Source organism: Microcebus murinus, chromosome 14, assembly GCF_040939455.1.
Source record: "Microcebus murinus isolate Inina chromosome 14, M.murinus_Inina_mat1.0, whole genome shotgun sequence".
NCBI classification, from domain to species: domain Eukaryota; kingdom Metazoa; phylum Chordata; class Mammalia; order Primates; family Cheirogaleidae; genus Microcebus; species Microcebus murinus.
In genome coordinates, this window is record NC_134117.1 from 29,505,722 (window position 1) to 29,525,652 (window position 19,931).

A 19,931-nucleotide genomic window follows, 5' to 3' on the forward strand; every position below is an offset into this window, starting at 1 on the left:
GATAAAAAATTGCCCAGGCTACATACCCCAGGGATTCTGATTGAACATCTATATTTTCTTCAAAGTTCCCAGGTGATTCTAATGTATAGCCTGAGTGACTCCTGAGGAGATAACTCACAACAAGATTTCCCCCATATACTCACATTTCTATCATCAAACAAACAATCTACACTTTGTAAGGGACAAAATGGGTCAAACTGCTTATGACATTGCCCAGTTGATGGATTCCAAAGTAAATGTTCGTCAGTTTCTTGAGTTAATACATAAGCCACGGGCCCCTGTATGAGGAAACAGAGTTAAAGTCATTTGTGGTGCACTTAACTAACTTCTGCATGTGGAAATTATAATGTGCTGATTCTAATTCTTAAAAGACTTTTTTAGGGCTTTTTAATTTTTTGAAAACAAAAATCCCCCCAAAGCTCTAGAAATACTCAGGCCCAGCTTAGCATAAGGATTCAGATGAGAGAACTTGTGAGCTAGTGCTGCCAGGTATGGTCTTGCAGGGTATTACCCTCATGGCAATAAAATATGTTATTCTAACAAAATCAGCATATTATGATGATTTCCCAACAGATAGTACTGAAGTGTCTTGAGGTAGGGGCATTTTTGTCTAATTCACACGAGGTGCTATATGGACTAGCTCTACAGGGCTCCTCAAACTTTTTAAACAGGGGGCCAGTTCACCGTCCCTCAGACCGTTAGAGGGCCATTGGAGAGTGCGGCGCGCATTCCACACATGCGCACTGTGGGCCCAGGACCAATCGGCTGCTAAGCAGGACAGGCAACAGCGGCAAAAACACCCGGCGAACTGGATAAATGTCCGTGGCAGGCTGCATGTGGCCCGCAGGCTGTAGTTTGAGGATCCCTGAATTAGAATATAGTTAGAGACTATGGGTGAATATCAGGCAGAGTTACGGAACAGAGACAGGCTTGGATAACACTAAGCCATTAAATTAAAATTTAAGAAATTTTAAGCCATTAAATTAAAATTAAGAACAAGATTTAGATTTAGAGGCTAAAGAAAAAGCATACAGGAAACTAGTCTGAGGAGTAAAAAGTAGTCATTATATTACTATTTTTCTATGCACATACCTTTTATAGTGTAAGCCTTTCTTGGCAAATAATACAAGTTCAGGTAATAAGAATAAGATCATTTAACATTTATTGATTATTTATGTGTACCAGGTACTATTCTACGAATTCACACTAACTTTCTCACTTTAATTCACTCCAAATTTTGTGAGGTAGGAATGGTTATTATGCCCATCTTTCAGATGAATCAAAGTCTAAGCTAGGCTAACAGTGAATGGCATTATTCCTGTTTTGTAGGATATAACTGAGGCTCAGAGAAGTAAACAAGGTTGACAACATACAGTTAGTAAGTGGCATTGCTGGGTGTAAAACCCATGTCTGACTGTGCCCCTAACCCATATACTTAACACTATGCTGTGTAGCCTGGTCTCTCTGACTCCACAGTACTTGCTCTTGATCACCACGCTCCTCTTCTCTGTAGGATAGAGGAGGCTTCAGCTAAACCACGCAGTGAAGGGAAAGCCCTATGTGGCTGCCTCTGGTGGTGTGGTTCATAGGTACAGATGCAAATGTCTGTCAAAATATTGTTGACTGTTTACTGCCATCCTAGTGGCACTTAAACCTACAGAAGGGGACTATATGGAGGGAATTGACCATAGCATAGGCTTTTAGTGAACGAACTTGAAAAAGAAATAATAAGGGAATATGGGTAAACAAATGATTATGACAAAAGACTAAGGCAAGACTGGAAATGTTGACATTTAACAAGACACTCATGGTAGGGCTAGAAACAGTCTAAAAAGAATAGTTTTTTAGAGATATGAATGTAGGAGAAGTATATAAATTAAGTTATAAAAATTTCTGATAGGTAAATAGGAATTTCTGACCCACTTCTTATAAGATTAAAACCTGGGTAATGGGGCTGATTGAGAAAAATGGCAGAGTAGGGCTGACCTCTTGGCCCTCTGCTCTCAGACTGAGAAGCGAGGAAGGCAGACAACCACACGCAAGTGATCTGCACTTACACTGGATCAGCTTCGCAAGACTGCAGAGAGACACTGGGATACGAAAATTGTAGACAATAATTAAAGGTGAACCGAAAAATCTTCCACAAAACTCAGGGAGTTGGAAATATACACTAGGGAGGGAGTGTGTCCACACATCTGTTGCCCTGACAGGCTGGCCAGAGGAGGCATTGCTTCTGCCTTGCACAGGGAGATGATCCCTCCCCCACCGAAACCCACACTCACACAGGCAGGGAAATGCCTGAAGTTGGTAGGAAGCGGTAACGCGGGCAGACGGCAGACGAGCAGTGCTGAGTAGAGTCTGGAACAGGCAGCATTTTGAATTCTCTGCAGCACTCCCCTGAAGCAGTTTCAGGTGGCGGAGGGTCCAAACCCAGCAGCTGCTTCCCAGTACCACTGCTGCCGCTCCGTAGCTTGGAAATGCTGCAGAGGGCCGTGCTGGAAGCTGTATCATGCATCTCCCCTACCCTAAACTGGCTGAACTGATCGGGCTTCTGGAGAAGGCAACTTTTTGAACTCTCAGCGCTCTGCTGAAGCAGGAGCGGGTAGGGGAGGGTCTGAACCCAGCAGCCGCTTCCCAGTACCGAGGCTGCCACTCCATAGCTTGGAAATGCTGTGGAGGGCCAAGCTGGAAGTGGTCTCAGGCCTCCCCTCTGCCCTAACCCGGCTGTTGGCCTCGGAGGCTGAGTTTAAATGGGCAAAAAGGGGAGAGTAGTGTTTTGTTTGGCGGCTGTCTCGCAAGATTGAACATGGGTGGTTTCCTGCTGCATTCAGCCATTTGCGATCTGTGCCCAGAAAGCAGAGCCTGTCTTAGCAAGGCAGAGTTGTGAAGGAGGTTGCTATTCCTAATGACTCTAGGAACCCTTGGGAGTGTCAAGATACTCCCTTAAGACTGAGATATCTGTATATCCTATTTGGAGGCTTAGAGTGCAATACAAAGATCTTGGGATACATTAATAATTGATTCCTTCTCACAAACCACAGATAACAAAAGAAAGAATAAATTCAGAGCCTAACACAGTGCCTCCCACTTCAACATAGTGGTGGATACTGGTCTCCATCTCACTATAGGGAACAAACCCCTGGATGTCTAAGCAAGGGACCCAAACCCAATAAACTCTGTGGACATAAAGTGAAGACATCAGGTCAAAGATAACCCAACAGGCTCAAACTCCTCTGAGATGATACAGGACCAGAGCATATATTCCCCAGCTCTTCCAAGGATCATTCCTTTGGAACCCCAGAACACAACTTATAATCGAGTTCCAGCACCACTGATCCTCAACAAAGTATCCAGATAAGGAAGAACCAGATAAAGATAACAGGAATCATGAAGGAGCAGAGAGAAAAGTCACCTCCAAAAGAAAATACTCATTCTCCACCAACTGACACCAACTTACATGATATGATTAAACTAACAGAGGAAGAATTCCAAATATGGATTGTTAGAAAACTCAATGTAATTGAAGAGAAAATAGAAGCCCAATATGGAGAAACCATAAGAACAATCCAGGAAATGAATGAAAAATTCTCCAAAGAAATCGAAGTAATTCAGAAAAACCAATCAGAAATTCTGGCAATGAAGGAAACATTCAAGGAACTCCATAATACAGTGGAAAGCCTCAAAAACAGGACAGACCATGCAGAGGAAAGAATCTCAGAGCTTGAAGATTATGGCTACATGCTAAACAAGTCAGAGGAAGAAAGGGAGCACAGAAACAAGAGATAAGACCAAAGCTTACAGGAAGTATGGGATTATGTTAAAAAGTCGAATCTCAGGTTGATCAGGATTCCAGAAGGAGAGGAGGAACATTCACAAGGGTTGGAAAACTTATTTTACAGAATACTGGAGGAAAATATGCTGGGCCCGGCCAGAAATCTTGATATCCAGATACAAGAAGCGCATAGAACTACTGGGACACTCAACATGAATAGATAATCACCTCCTCATGTGGTTATTAAGCTGACCAAAGTAAGTGTGAAAGAAGCAATCCTCCGTACAGCAAAGCGAAAACAACAAATAACCTATAAAGGAAAGCCTATCAGACTAACAGCAGACTTCTCATCTGAAACCTTACAAGCCAGGAGGGAGTGGGTGCCTATCCTTAATCTTCTAAAACAGAATAAAGCCCAACCTAGAGTTCTTTATCCGGCAAAATTAAGTTTCATCTATGAGGGTGAAATAAAGTCCTTCTCAGACAAGCAATCGCTGAAGGAATCTGCAAAGACCAGACCAGCCCTTCAGGAAATTCTCAGACCTGCCTTCCACAGCAAACAGGGCAATAGACACTCCTCAAAGTAAAATCCTCGAAGAATTAAAGACTAGACTTTGAACTTCATGATGGCTCAAGGACTAAGACAAAACAACAGGACTTCACCCAACAATATAAATGAAAATCTTCCTCCAATTTCAATCCTCTCAATAAATATAAATGGTTTAAACTCTCCTCTGAAGAGGCATAGACTGGCAGAGTGGATAAAATTCCACAAACCTAGTATCTACTGTCTACAGGAAACACATCTAACCCACAAAGATACCTCCTGGCTGAAGATCAAGGGATGGAAAACTATCATCCAGGCAAATGTAAGTCAAAAGAAAGCAGAGGTAGCTATACTATTTGCAGACAACATAAGTTTTAAAATAGCAAAAGTAAAAAAGGATAAAGACGGCCACTTTATAATGGTGAAAGGGAAGATCCAACAAGAAGATTTAACAACTCTTAATATTTATGCACTCAATGCAGGAGCACCCAATTACATAAAGCAAAGCTTGTCTGAACTAAATACCACATTAAACAATACTGCCATAGTAGCAGGGGACTTTAACACACCACCGAATGAACTAGATAGATCCTCCAAACAGAAATTAAGTAAAGAAATAAGGGACTTAAACAAAGCTCTTGACCAAAAAGGACTGAGAGATCTCTACAGAACATTCCACCCAAATAAAGTTGAATTTACATTCTTCTCAGCAGTCCATGGATCCTTCTCCAAAACTGATCACATACTAGGCTGCAAAGCAGATCTCAAAAAATTCAAGAAAATAAAAATAATACCATGTGTCTTCTCTGACCATACTGGTATAAAATTAGAGTTCAATTCTAACAGAAAAATGCACCACTTCACAAAGTTATGGAAACTAAACAATCTACTCTTGAATAACTATTGGGTCAAGGAGGAAATTCAGAGGCAAATCAAGAGTTTCTTTGAACAAAATGACAATGGAATCACATGTTACCAAAACCTGTGGGATACAGCAAAAGTATATCCGAGAGGAAAACTAATAGCAATAAATGCTCACATCCAAAAAACAGAAAGATTAGATACCAACAACTTAATGAACAGACTCAAGGAATTGGAAAAAGAAGAGCAAACCAATTCCAATCCTAGCATAGGAAAAGCAACAATTAAGATCAAAGCAGAACTAAATGAAATGGAGAACAAGAGAATTATACAGACGTTCAACAAAATCAGAAGCTGGTTTTTTAAAAAGATAAACAAAATTGATAGCCCTCTGTCTAGACTAACAAGAACTCAAAGGGAAAAGACTCTAATAAACTCAATAAGAAATGAAAAAGGAGAGGTCACAACAGACACCACAGAAATACAAAACATTATGTTTGACTACTATAGAAATCTATATGCCCCAAAACTACATAATGAGGAAGAAATGGATAAATTCCTGGATTCATACAACCTCCCTAAGTTCACCCAGGAGGTAACAGAATTCCTGAATAGACTAATCTTAAGTGCAGAAATTGGAGTAGTAATTAACAACCTCCACAAATGGAAAAGTCCTAGACCAGATGGCTACACTTCAGAGTCCTAATAAACATACAAATATCAACTCATACCTATACTATGGAAATTATTCCACCACATTGGGAAGGATGGTATCCTTCCTAACTTATTCTATGAAGCCAATATTACCTTGATACCAAAACCAGGAAAGGACGCAACAAAAAAAGAAAATTACAGACTAATATCCCTCTGAATATAGATGCAAAAATCCTCAACAAAATTCTAGCACACAGAATTCAGCAGCACATCAAAAAAATAATTCACCATGACCAGGTGGGCTTTATCCCAGGGATGCAAGGCTGGTTCAACATATGCAAGTCTATAAATGCAATTTGCCTCATAAATAAAAAAAAAAGAACAAAGACCATATGATTCTCTCAATAGATGCAGAAAAAGCATTTGACAAAGTCCAACACACCTTTATGATAAAAACTCTGAACAAAATAGGCATAAGTGGTTCTTATCTTAAAATTATCAAATCCATTTATGACAAACCCACAGCCAATATCATACTGAATGGGGAAAAATAGAAACCATTCCCACTTCGAACTGGAACTAAACAAGGATGCCCACTATCTCCTCTTCTATTCAACATAGTGCTTGAAGTCCAAGCTATAGCAATCAGGAAAGAGAGGGATATTAAGGGCATCTAAGTGGGTGCAGATAAGACCAAACTCCCGCTTTTTGCAGATGATATGATATTATGCCTAGAAAACCCTATGGATTCCTCCAAGAGACTCCTAGATTTGATAAATGAATTCAGTAAAGTTTCAGGTTAAAAAATCAATATACACAAAGCAGAGGCATTATATATGCCAAGAACCATCAAGCTGAAGCTCAAATCAAAAATGTAATTCCTTTTACTATAGCCCCAAAGAAAATTAAATATCTAGGAATATATCTAACAAAAGATACAAAAGACTTATGCAAGGAGAACTATGAAACACTAAAAAAAGAAATTGTAGAAGATGTAAACAGATGGAAAAATATACCTTGTTCATGGATTGGTAGAATCAATATTGTTAAAATGTCAGTATTACCTAAAGTCATCTACAGAATTAATGCAATCCCCATCAAAATACCACCATCATTCTTCACAGATCTAGAAAAAATAATTCTTCACTTTGTATGGAACTAGAAAAAAACCACATATAGCCAAAGCAATCTTAAGTAAAAAGAACAAACTGGGAGGCATCAGTCTTCCTGACTTCAAGCTGTACTATAAAGCAATAATAATTAAATCAGCTTCGTACTGTTATAAGAACAGAGGCATTGATGTTTGGAATTGGTCTGAGGTTCTAGAGATGAAACCACAGCATATGGTAACTTAATCTTTGATAAAGTGGACAAAAATATATAATGGGGAAAAGAATCTCTCTTCAATAAATGGTGCTGGGAAAATTGGATAGCTATATGTAGAAGAATGAATCCGGATCCCTACCTTTCACCTCTCACAAAAATTCACTCAAGATGGATAACAGACTTAAATCTAAGACATGAAACGTTAAGAATCCTAGAAGAAGATGTTGGGAAAACCCTCTCCGACCCTGGCCTAGGCAAAGAATTTTAGAAGAAGACCCCCAAAGCAATCACCGCAGCATCAAAAATAAACAAATGGGATCTGATCAAACTAAGAAGCTTCTGCTCAGCCAAAGAAACTATCATTACAGCAAATAGACAACCCATAAAATGGGAGAAAATATTTGCTCTCTACCCTTCTGATAAAGGTCTGATAACAAGAATCTATCTAGAACTCAAGAGATTTAACAAGAAAAAAATCAAACAACCACATCAAGAAATGGGCAATGGAAAGGAAGAGAAACTTTTCCAAAGAAGACAGAGTAATGGCCAGCAAACATATAAAAAAAATGCTCAACATCTCTAATCATTAGAGAAATGCAAATCAAAACCACAATGAGGTATCATCTAACCCCAGTGAGATTGGCCCGTATCAAGAAATCCCAAAGCAATAAATGCTTGTGGGGATGGAGAGAGACAGGAACATTCTTACACTGCTGGTGGGACTGCAAATTGGTGCAACCATTGTGGAAAAAATTTGGAGATACCTCAAACAGCTAAAAATAGAAATACCATTCGACCCAGCAATAGCATTATTAGGCATCTACTCGAAAGAGCATAAATCATTCTATTATAAAGACATCTGTACCCAAATGTTTTTGGCAGCACAATTCACTATTGCAAGGACATGGAAACAACCCAAGTGCCCATCAATTCATGACTGGATAATTAAAATTTGGTATATGTTCACAATGGAATATTACTCAATTCTAAGAAATAACAGTGAGCTAACACCACTTATATTATCCTGGATTGAGCTTAAGCTCATTATCCAAAGTGAGGTGACACAATATCTGAAAAATGGGCTCCACGTGTACTCGCCGTCACATTGGTACTGACTGATTTCCGATATGGTGCTCAAAGGTGGGTGGTGTTTACCAGAGATTCAGGGCGTGGGGGAATAGATCCACATCTGAGAGATGCACCAAACAGTGTGGAGGGGAAGAGCGCACCTCTAACCTTTACTAAGTAAAGGCAAAATTATAAAATCTAACCAAAATGTTATAAAAAAATAACATTTATTGGGTGTCGGGCAGGTGGAGGGGGAGGGGATGGGTTTATATATATACATTATAAGTGCCTTGTGCATTGTCGGGGGCATGGACATGATTGAAGCTCTGACTAGAGGGGGGAGGGAAGGCAATAGCAATGTATGTATCCTTAACATTTGTACCCCCTTATTATGATGAAATTTAAAAAAACCTGGGTAATGGAGCATGAAGAGAACTGTTTTTTTAAAAGATCTTAAAATATAGTTATTAATAGAAACATATGGTGGATTATAGCCACCACAAATACACTATAACTATTGCTACATAACAACCACCACCACCATTTATTATTTGCCATGAACAGGTGCTATTCTTAGTGCCTTATGTGAACTAGGCCAGCAGTCCCCAGCCTTTTTGGCACCCAGGATTGATTTCATGGAAGACAATTTTTTCATGGACTGGGGAAGGGGGATAGTTTGGGGGTGATTCAAGCACATTACATTTATTATGCAGTCAAACCTCTCTGCTCACAATAATATATATTTGCAGCCACTCCCCAGCACTAGTATCACCATCTCAGCTCCACCTCAGATAATCAAGCATTAGATTCTCGTAAGGAGCATGCAACCTAGATCCTGAACATGCACAGCTTACAGTAGGGCTCCTGCTCTTATGAGAATCTAGTGCTGCCATTGATCTGACAGGAGGTGGAGATCAGGGCTTGATGCAAGCAATAGGGAGCGGCTGTAAATACAGAGGAAGCTTGCTCACCCACCACTCACCTCCTGCTATGTAGCTTGATTCCTAACAGGCAGTGCGCAGCCCAGGGGTGGGGACTGCAGTACTAGGCACTTTAATATTCCCAGTAACCCTATGAAGTAGACCCTATTTTTAGTACTATTGTATAAAGGAGAAACACAAAAGGAAGTCATTCTTTACATTGTATTGTAGAAATTTGATGAAATAACATTATCCTCTTAACTATTATAATAATTGCCCATGAAATTCCAAATTAGCTTGTGAAGAGATAAAAACCTGGAGTTGAAGTCTTTTAAACTTGTAGCTGGAATCTGATTTGGTTTTCTTACATTATTTCAATATGAACTCCAGCACTTACTTCTAACACTGAGGTTCCCAGTAGGACCAACGCTTTCTTCCCCAAATACAGGAAGAAATTACAGAGAAGAATGGCATGCTCCTCCTTATTTCCAATAGCCAAACTGATGCAGCGCTAAGGCAAGACAAAGCAACAAGAACAAAAAAAAAATAAAGGAAAGGAAAGTTGAGTAATGCAAGCATCCAACAGATTTAGAGCCCCTCTACTCCCTCTAATTCCAAATCCACTTATTTTACCAAGTTGCTGAGATGACAGCAAAACAGACAGCTCTTGCTTTGCTAGGGCATTAGAAGAACAGAATATTGACTAGGAATATTGGGGTCACCTTTATTATGTGGCACTTAATATATTGTATAGAGTAACCAGATAATTCATACCCCAAATCTCAAAATGGGACATTTTTGTTTAGGATAAATATTAAACTGCCCTGGGCAAACAGGGACATATAGACTGGTATTTTCAGGAAACCTGATAGGGCATCAATCACATAATGTTTGGGAGGAAGTGATCTTTTGGGCCATGGAGCTACATGCTGTCCTGTACCAATACGGTACTCTCAACTCAAAGAAAGGAAGAGATCTGAGTTGGATCCCAGTCAGGAAGAGTGATTGAAACTTCTTCAGCTGAAAGAGCTGAACAGCTGAGCTGGGTGTAATAGATCAAATATAGGGTTCCTACTAACACAAAGTAGTACAGCAGGAGAGAAAAAGTGCAGCAGAAGTAGCAGAGGCTGGTGGTCTATGACCTAGTTCTAGTCTATAGGTGTGTTTTATTTGGTCCCCAGAATGTTAAAAGAAAATGTGAAATTTCATCTAAAACTCTGGACTTCTGGCTTCTGTTGAAAAAATAAAAAACTCTAGCAAATACCTGGGCCCAATTTTCATATGGCCACAATCTGTTGTTGCCAAGTAGCAGCTACACCATTTAGATGGGATATGTGCTTTCCAGTTCACTACAGTCCCAGGGAAAAGTCTGTGGTGGCCAGGGAGATGTGGGTAGGGGTCAACTAGGGGGCTCTTGACAGTGACTATATAATGACCAGTGTGGAAGCATTTCAATTTTTTAACAACTGATATGGTCATATCAGTATGCACTAGCTGAAGGTGATGGTGACAGATGGGGGTTAGGGAGGATGGTAAGGAGGCCCTTCTGAAAGAAAAGTGAATGGGAGAGCTAGAGGTAGAATAAGAATAGTCTTCAATGTCAAGCCAAGGAAGCTCCATTAAGTGGATTTTATAAGAGGAGGAGGGAGAGGATGAGAGTAAATAATTCTCATCCTCATTCTTCCTGAGTTCTAGATGCTTGCTTATATTATTTCATTCAGTCCTTTCAAACTCCTGTATGAATAGATGAGGAAATTGAGGTCAAAAGAGGTTACATAACTTATCTTAGGTCACACAGATATTAAATCATTTAACTAGGATTTGAACTCATGTTTTTTGACTCCAACGATTGAATGTTAGGTGGGAGAAAAATAATTCTTGTTTTGTGAAATCTAATCAGTCACACACTCATGGGCATCCTGTGGCCAAAGAGTTCATGTCAATGGATAGTTAGATAGAGTGAATAATATTTGATAGCACAACAAAGTGACTATAACCAATAATAAGTTAGGGTATACTTTAAAATAAGTAAAAGAGTGGAAATGGAATGTTTCTAACACAAAGAAATGATAAATGCCTCAGGTGATGGATACTCCAAGTACCCTGATTTGATTAATACATATTGTATTCCTGTATCAAAACATCACATATACCCTATAAAGATATACAACTATTATGTGCCCATAATAATTAAAATTTTTTAAAAGCAAAAAACAAAACAAAACATAACAGAAAAAACAACCCAACTCAACCCAAACCAAACCAAAGCCAAAAAAGAGTTCATGTCAATGGGAAGACATTAGCTAAGAGGAATCCCAAGCCTGTAGTAACCTTTTAATTATGTGTATTGTTTTGATGGAGGAGACTCAGGGATAATATTATTTGCCTGAATGGTTAGTTTTAGCTCAGCCTCATTTAACGGTTCTGCAGAATCATAATGCCCCTGAACACCTCCTGATTCTTTCAAAGAGTCTCAGAGGAGTCTATACTAAATGATATCTTTCTGAGTTCTAACAGATTTGAATCACTGGATCTTAGAACAAAACCATACATTTGTGTCTTCCTTGGTCCACTTAGTAGGACACAGACCTATTAAGTCTAACCTACTATGTTATCCCTCTGTCCCTTAAATCCAGTTTAGCTCAAACCCAGCCCTAAAACATTCTAGCTAGGTGCCAGGACTATCACTTCCAGATGCAAGTGTCCCTCTATTAGGCTCCCATTACATTTGTATTTTCTAATTAAAAATATTTATTGAATTCTTGCTAAATTTAAAGCAGTGTACAAGTGAGGAATATAAAAACATATAAGAACCAAGTCTCCTTCTGCCTTCTACATTCAGGATGTACGTATACAGGGTGTAGGTGTGGGGTCAACATATGAGCAACTAAATACAATTTAAGGAGGAATGGAGGCAGTGCTCTAATTAGGGTTGCCAAATTCAGAAAAAAATTTATAGGATGCCCAGTTAAATTTGAATTTCAGATAAACAAATAATTTTTAACATTAATTTGTCTCATATATTGCATGGGGCCTGTATTTAATTTGGCAACGAGTCTAAAGATATCTTTAATTCAAGTGCTAAGGAAGAGCATTGCTATATGAGGTCTTCATTCTGTTGGGGGAGACTGAGGAAAGCTTTAGGAAAGTGACAGTGTTTGCCCAAGACTTTAGGGTCTGTCCAACTCCACAGTGACAATCATACTGCTCTCTGGAGAATATCATAATATTATATTCTCAGAATTCCTTTGGAATCAAAATATTCATGAGATATCACTTGAAAAGATTTTTGGCCTTCATAAATTATTTCCATAGATTGTGATAGAACTGAAGATGTATGTAAAATTATCAAATACTTTTAAATTTCACAAGCCAAGTATTACATAAATACATAATATTTTAAAAGGCTTCTTTCAAAGAAAAGCAAAAAACACTATATACTTTCACTATAAAAATGTAATTTATTACCTCTGATGTCAGCCATATATCAAAACCATCATTTTCATCCAGTGTATCAGGCATAAAAGGAATCAAAGATACAAATCGAGAAATGATGTCCTAGAATAATATTAATTTATATTTATTGAGTATGTATTATATATCCATCACTGAGCAGAGTGCTTTACAGGCATTATCTCATGTAGTATATGCTATAAGGCTACAAAGTAGAAACTATCATTATTCTAGTTTCACAGAAGAGGAAATAAGCTTGGAGTGATAAATTAACCTATACAGAGGCATATGGCTAATACAATATATAAGTGAAGTCTCTGGGGAACTAAGCCCAAGTTGGTCTGACTCCAGAGGGTGTATCTTAATCATTATATTTTATTGTAACAAATTATTAAAATTTTAAACATTATATCAACATTAAACATATACTCTAAAGTGTAACTGTTTAAAAAGTTTTCTTTTTTTTTTTGGCCAGGTGTGGTGGCTTACGGCTGTAGTCCTAGCACTCTGGGAGGCCAAGGCAGGAGGATCGCTTGAGGTCAGGAGTTCGAGACCAGCCTGTGCAAGACCAAGACCCTGTCTACTAAAAATAGAAAAATTAGCCAGGCGTGGTGGCATGTGACTCTAATCCCAGCTACTCAGGAGGCTGAGGCAGGAGGATCATGTGAGCCCAGGAGTTTCAGGTTGCTGTGAGCTGGGCTGAAGCCAGGACACTCTAGCCCGGATGACAGAGCGAGACTCCATCTCAAAAAATATATATACATTTTTAATGTTGAAGAATAGCAATGGTTTGATTTGCTTTTAAGTTCAAAATCTATCTGAATTATTTTTATTAATATAAGCTTATTATAAGCTGCTGCAGTGGGGAGATAGTGGTGCCGTCTGCGTTTTCAAATGACAGAGGGTATACTGTGCATTTCCCCCATACAGGAAAGGATAAAGGGATACAAATAAACAATGAGTTAATGAACAGAAAGTTCACTAACATTTTAATCGACATACAATACCTGCCTTTTATGCACTATCATGACTCTGTACACTGGTGACTTCATGCAATTAATAAACAAGTTTCACAATCCTTGACAAGCAAAGGAGTTAGGATGTATATACTTTTTTAAAACACAAAGATAGTTTCTGAAATAAATCTGAGAGCATTATTTATCTCCTTGGATACTGGGTGTCAGGTCACATAGACAGGAAGAAATCCATGATGGAAAAGTAGAGGGTAGCAAAAGGCAATCTAAACTAGAACTTTTGATTTTACTTTAAAGAGTAAGGCTAAGAGAGCTTTATAACTTACAACTAGTATAAATATTCTGAGGTGAGACAATTGACTAGATTGAACCAAAATAAATAGAAGGTAAAGGGATTCTTCAATCACAATGAAGCTGTTATTAATAAAAATATAAATAAAATATAAATATAATATTAATAAAATATAAATAAAAACTTACAAGTGTTGCACTGGAATCATGAAGTAATATATCCAGAAGTTGCCGAGGTGGATTTAATGCCTTGATATATCTTGTTACTAAGATCTGTTTCCCTTCCTCATTAAATACAGTAGTTATGATTCTTCGGTTAGGAAACATTGCCTTGCAATTTTTCTTAAAAATCTGTGCTCTTTGCAAAACATCTATTTGATCTGAAAACTAGAATCAAATTTAAAGTATTGTACCATATTGTTCCCACAGGAAAATATCAAGAACCAATGTTTATTTTTGCCAGCTTTGAAATTATTATCACTAGTTTTTAAAATAATTTAAACTTCTTTGATGGTATAAATGAAAGAAATTAAATGTAAAACCTACCTCATCTGGTTTTGGATTATAGGTAACGTATGCTATTTGAGGTTCAATGGTAGCAAAAATATTTAAGAAGGTACATTCTTTTAAATTCTGCCAATTGTAATCTTCTTTAGGAGATACATAAGTCTTACTCCAAGTATACCCAAGCAAAACTGGTGGAATATTTACTTGAAATGTCCCACTAATCTGAAAGAGTATATTAATGTAATAGATTATGCATGATGGAAACAAACAACCCTTAAATATTATACCCTAGCTCAGTCCTCTCCATAGGAGAAAGCAGGCTTGCTTCAGGCTTGCGTGAGTACATGGGCTTTTACTTATATGCACTTGACCAAGAATGATCAGGTTCTCCATGATGATATGATCATAGATACTCCTGACACCCTGGGTCTCTGCCTAACATATACTATGTAGAGATGGTAGGATTAACAAAGGGATGAAACAAGGAAGGAAGTTACTATATCGGACTGATAAAGCTCTGAGAAAATCTAATTCAGGCTCAGAGAAGAAGCTAAAAGATCATGTTACAGTTTAAATTGGGTCTAGAAAGAGAAAAAAAGTAACAGCAGGAAAGACATCCCTGAGGTATCCAGGAGGAGGGATCGTGTGTGTGTGAGCGTGTGTGTGTGTGTGTGTGTGTGTGTGTGTGTGTGTGTGTGTGTGTTTGGAAGGAAGAGATGAGTTACAATAATAATTAATAATAATTGGTAATAATTACTGAGCACTATGTACAAGACAATGTGCCAAGTGCTTGATATAGATGGTGACATTCAACGGAGTAGATAATGCTCTTATCTCCCTTTTGCAGATAAAAAAACAGAGGCTCAGAGAGTTGAAATATTTTGTGCAAGATCACAGGAACTAATGAGTAGTGGAGCCAGGATTACAATCCAGGTTTGTCCACCTTTGAAGCCTACTTTCTTAACTACCTCTCTTGCCTACAGTCTGGCCTGAGACTGAGAATTGTAGGGATTTACAAATTTAGGAAGCCCTGTACTTCCAACCATTTAAATCCCTATTGCTTTTTATTTGCAACACATACCATGCAGGCACTTCTACTCTCCTACCCAATATCCATTCTTTCCTCCTTTCTTACCAACAGCTTTAGTTGGTAACATAACAGCTAGGTAGTGGCCATGCCACATAAATAAAATACAAGCAGAAGTCTGTTGGAGTTTTATAGGGAACTGTTTTTCTGATATAGGCACTGTCCCTGCTTGCTTCTCCCTGCCTCCTATTGCAACATAGATTTGAGGCTAGAGTTGCAGTGAACATTTGCATTAGTGAGGATGAAAACCACTAACCTGGATTCTTGATGATATCCTTGAGCTGCCACACTGGCATCTGGACTTCTTTTTAGGTGAGATAAATAGACCTCTTACCTGCATCAGCTACTGTTAGTCAAGTTTTCTGTTGCATATGGCCGAATGCAGTCCTAACTAATACACACGATTCCTTCTCACTCAAAAGCCCTAATTTTCTTGACAAATTTATCTTTAAGGACTTATTTCAAAAGTTATCTCCTCAGTAAAGTCTTCTCTCACCTTTCATTCTCCTCTTTAGTCTTTGCTTATCCACCACCAAACTCTCTGAACCATACCCCTATCCCCGCTCACTTCCTCCCTGCAACCCAGGAGGAGTAAAGAACTCCCTACTGTATGTTCTCACAGTACCCATCTCCAGCCTCTGTTAAAGCACTACTGCATTATCACATTGTACCGAAAATGTTAGTTTTATTCTATAGACAGTGATCACTGATCTAGAAAAGTCATTTCTGAATTTTTAAATCTTCTGTGTCTGACATGGCCTCAGAGATATTAAGGCAGTGACCTTGCCTAAGATCACTCAGTAAATAAGTAACAGAGCCTAAAATGGAGTCTAGGCTGGGATTTTTATACTTTGCTGGTCATGTAAGCATATTCCTGCTACAAAACCCTACAGCAGAGAACTCCAAGGGTCTCACAGAGATCAGGTGTTAATCATCAATCTCACCATTAACAACAACCAATGCTGACAAGCTGAAACTCCTGGGACTCATCATTACAAAGCAACACTATTGAGAATGTTCCGTGAATCTGGGCTTACAGAACTCTTACACAAATATGGATGTTGCTTTAAGACCTAACGCTAGTTATCCTAGTCTTTATTAGTGAACAGTCTAAAGATACAAGATACGAATTTGTGGGTATCCCCTATTCTAGAGATAGCCAAAACCTTCAAATACTCTAAAACCCAGAATACTCTAGTACAGGATCATTTTAATTGACTTACCAACCTGCCAAGCACAGAATCTGACTCGAAGACAACAGAAAATGTTTCTGTTAGCCAGAGGTCAAAACTTAGAATAATTAGCAAAGAACCATTTTCTATTACCTCTGATTGTTGCAGAAGAGCAGAAAAGGGGAAGATGATAGATCCAAGCCAATTCTTTCTTATATATGAATGACCACTACAGCTCTTGAGACAGTGAACCTATTAAAATAAATAAATTGTTTACTATTTGATATTATGTGATGAATATTTTCCAAACTCACAGATAAGTATAAAAATCATCCTCTTTCTTTTTAAAAAGAAAACAAAGATAAGTAGAAACATTTTTTCTTGCATTTTAATTTTTTAAAAAGATAATTGACTACTGAAAGCAAAAGAATAAGCTGTTGTGGAGTTTATGACACATATAAGTAAAATGTATGACAAGGAAGCACTGGAGGGGGAAATGTAGGTGTTATAGCATTCCATTCTGCACTATATGGTAATATGTTATATAAAGAAGTGGTATGTTATATATTATATATGTTATATGTTATATAAAGAAGTGGTAATATGTTATATAAAGATAGTCTGTGGTAAGTTAAAGAATATATTGTAATCCCTAGAGAAACAAGAAAACAAAGAAGTATAGCTAAGAAGTCAGTAGTGAAGACAAAATGGAATCATAAAAGTAGTCTATCAATCCAAAAGAAGGCAAGAAAAAAAGGAAGGCAAGGAAAAAAAGCATAAAGAACAGATGGAATAAGCAACAAATAGGAAGATGGAACCCAACCAGGTCAGTCATTTCACAAAATGTAGATGGCCATATATTAAAAGGCAGATTGTCAGAATGGATTAAAAAAAAAAAAAAGCAAGACCCAACTATATGCTGTCTACAATAAATCCATTTAAATATAAAGACACAGATTAAGAGAAAATAATAAGAAAGAAAAGGGCAAAAAAGATATAGCATACAAACATTAATTAAAAGAAAGCCAGAGTGACTATATTTATAGTAGATGACACAGATTTAAAAATAAGAAATATAAACAGGAATAAAGAGAGATATTTCACAATGACAAAGGAGTCAATTCATCAAAAAGAAATACATTCCTAAACATGTATGAACTTAATAACAAAGTTGCAAAATACCTAAAGCAAAAACAGAGCTGAAAAAAATATGAAATGAAAAGTTGGTAAATTTGACTTCATCAAAATTATAAACCATGCTCTTCAAAAGACACTGTTAAGATAATGAAAAGATAAACTATATACTGGGAGAAAATATTTGCAAATCATATATCTGATAAAGGACTTAAATACAAAATATACAAAGAATTCCCAAAACTCAATGTGAAAATAAATAGCTGACTTTTAAAACCAGAATAAAGACTTGAATAGACACTTTCCCAACATAGATGGCAAATAAATACATGGAGAGGTGCTCAACATCATTTTCATTAAGAAATGCAAATTAAAACTACATTGAGAAACCACCACATACCTATTAGATGGCTAAAATTAAAAACTCTGACAGAGTATTTATAAAAATGTAAAAGAACTAGAAGTCTCATACATTACTAGTGGGAATAAAAAATGGTACAATCACTTTGGAAAACAGTTTAGCAGTTTCTTAAATATCTACTTACTATACTATCCAGCCATTTCACTCCTATGTATCTACTAAGAGAAATGAAAGTGGATACAAAGACTTGTACACAAATGTTCACAGCAGCTTTATTTTATAATAGAAAACAACTTAAATGTCTATTAACAAGTGAATATATAAACATACAATGGGATGTATGCTTATCAATGAAATACTACTATATCATATAAAGGAACAAACTATTTGATAAAGACTACAACGTGGATGAATCTCAAAATAGTTTTTTTGAGTAACAGAAACAAGATTGAAAAAAAAGAGTACATATTTTATGATTCAATTTCTATAAAAATCTAGAAGATACAAACTACAGTGACACAATGCAGATCAATGGTTGCCTGGGGTGGGAGGCAGGAAGAGGAGGGAGGGAACTATGCCTCCAGAGCAGAGGAAAACTTTTGAAGGTAACACATATGTTGATTATCTTGATTTTGATGATGATTTCTTAGGTATATACATATATCAAAACTTGTCAAATTATATACTTTAAATATGTGCAGATTATTGTACGCTAATTATTCCTCAATAAACAAACTTTTTAAAGACAGGGTCCTGCTCTGATGCCTGGGCTAGAGTGCAGTGGCATCATCATAGCTCACTGTAACCTTGAACTCCTGGCTCAAGCAATCCTCCTGCCTCAGCCCCCCAAGTCGCTAGGACTATAGGTGCATGCTGCCATGTCCTGCTAACGTTTTAAAATTATTTTTTTGTAGTAGCATGGTCTTGCTATGTAGCCCAGGCTGGTCTTCAATTCCTAGGCTCAAGTGATCCTCCTGCCTCAGACTCCCAAAAAGTGCTTGGATTACAGGCATAAACCACCATGCCCAGCCAACACTATTTTTAAAATTAGATAACGTATGTATAGTAGGGAGGAACAGGGATTAAGCATAAAAGGGTGGCATTTACTACCACCACTGTCCCTCCCATTGGCAGTATCCTATGATCCACTCCACTTTTAGCCACTTAACATTTTTTATTTAATCAACCAAAGGCCATAAGTGGAGAGGATCTGGGGAAAGTGGAAGAGAACAGTCGAAGTCTGAAAAAGTTGTCAAAACCCTGATTACTGCCTTGGACATCAGGAGCCCTTCTTTTTGTACTTTACTTATTTGTACTAGTCCTTGAGCTGAACAAAATGGACTGTGTCGCTCTAGTCTAAAAAGTAACAGGCACTCTTAGGTAGTTTTGTAACAATTAAGGCTTTGGACGTCTGACTGATGTGATCTCAACTGAATTAATCTTTCCATCCCAGGTCCCAGGGATGCTATAGGCTTCCTAGATCTACCTCGTCTCAGGCTATAGATTATACTTCTATTGGGGTTCACTTTACAGTTGGTTTCCTATATATCTTCTCTGAGAAGAAATGAAAGAATTTTATTCTTAAGACCATCGATATGAATTATATATGAAACAACCTTTAAGGAATCTATTAGTATGGGAATTGTTTATATCAAGTGATTAAAAACAAGAGTTAATATTCCTAAGCTATAATGTGTATGTGCTAAGTCTGTAACATATTGGCATAAGTTGAGGAAGGGCCAGGCACTCTTTAAATGGCTGAAGTGGGGCTGCTATGACTGGACCACATTTATGTGGTTTATTT

At 37.6% G+C, this 19,931-nt stretch overlaps 1 protein-coding gene across 1 annotated transcript in view; it reads right to left on the minus strand.

The window, feature by feature from the left end:
* CC2D2B (coiled-coil and C2 domain containing 2B) overlaps positions 1-19,931 on the minus strand; it is a 122,875-nt gene that overhangs the window by 10,247 nt on the left and 92,697 nt on the right. Inside the window, exons 27-32 of the mRNA XM_076009907.1 lie at positions 16,786-16,884; positions 14,413-14,595; positions 14,056-14,253; positions 12,617-12,706; positions 9,546-9,659; positions 144-278 (exon numbers count right to left, since the gene is read on the minus strand). Of these exons, the coding sequence (XP_075866022.1) occupies positions 144-278; positions 9,546-9,659; positions 12,617-12,706; positions 14,056-14,253; positions 14,413-14,595; positions 16,786-16,884 (819 nt within the window). The remainder of the gene's footprint in view (positions 1-143; positions 279-9,545; positions 9,660-12,616; positions 12,707-14,055; positions 14,254-14,412; positions 14,596-16,785; positions 16,885-19,931) is intronic.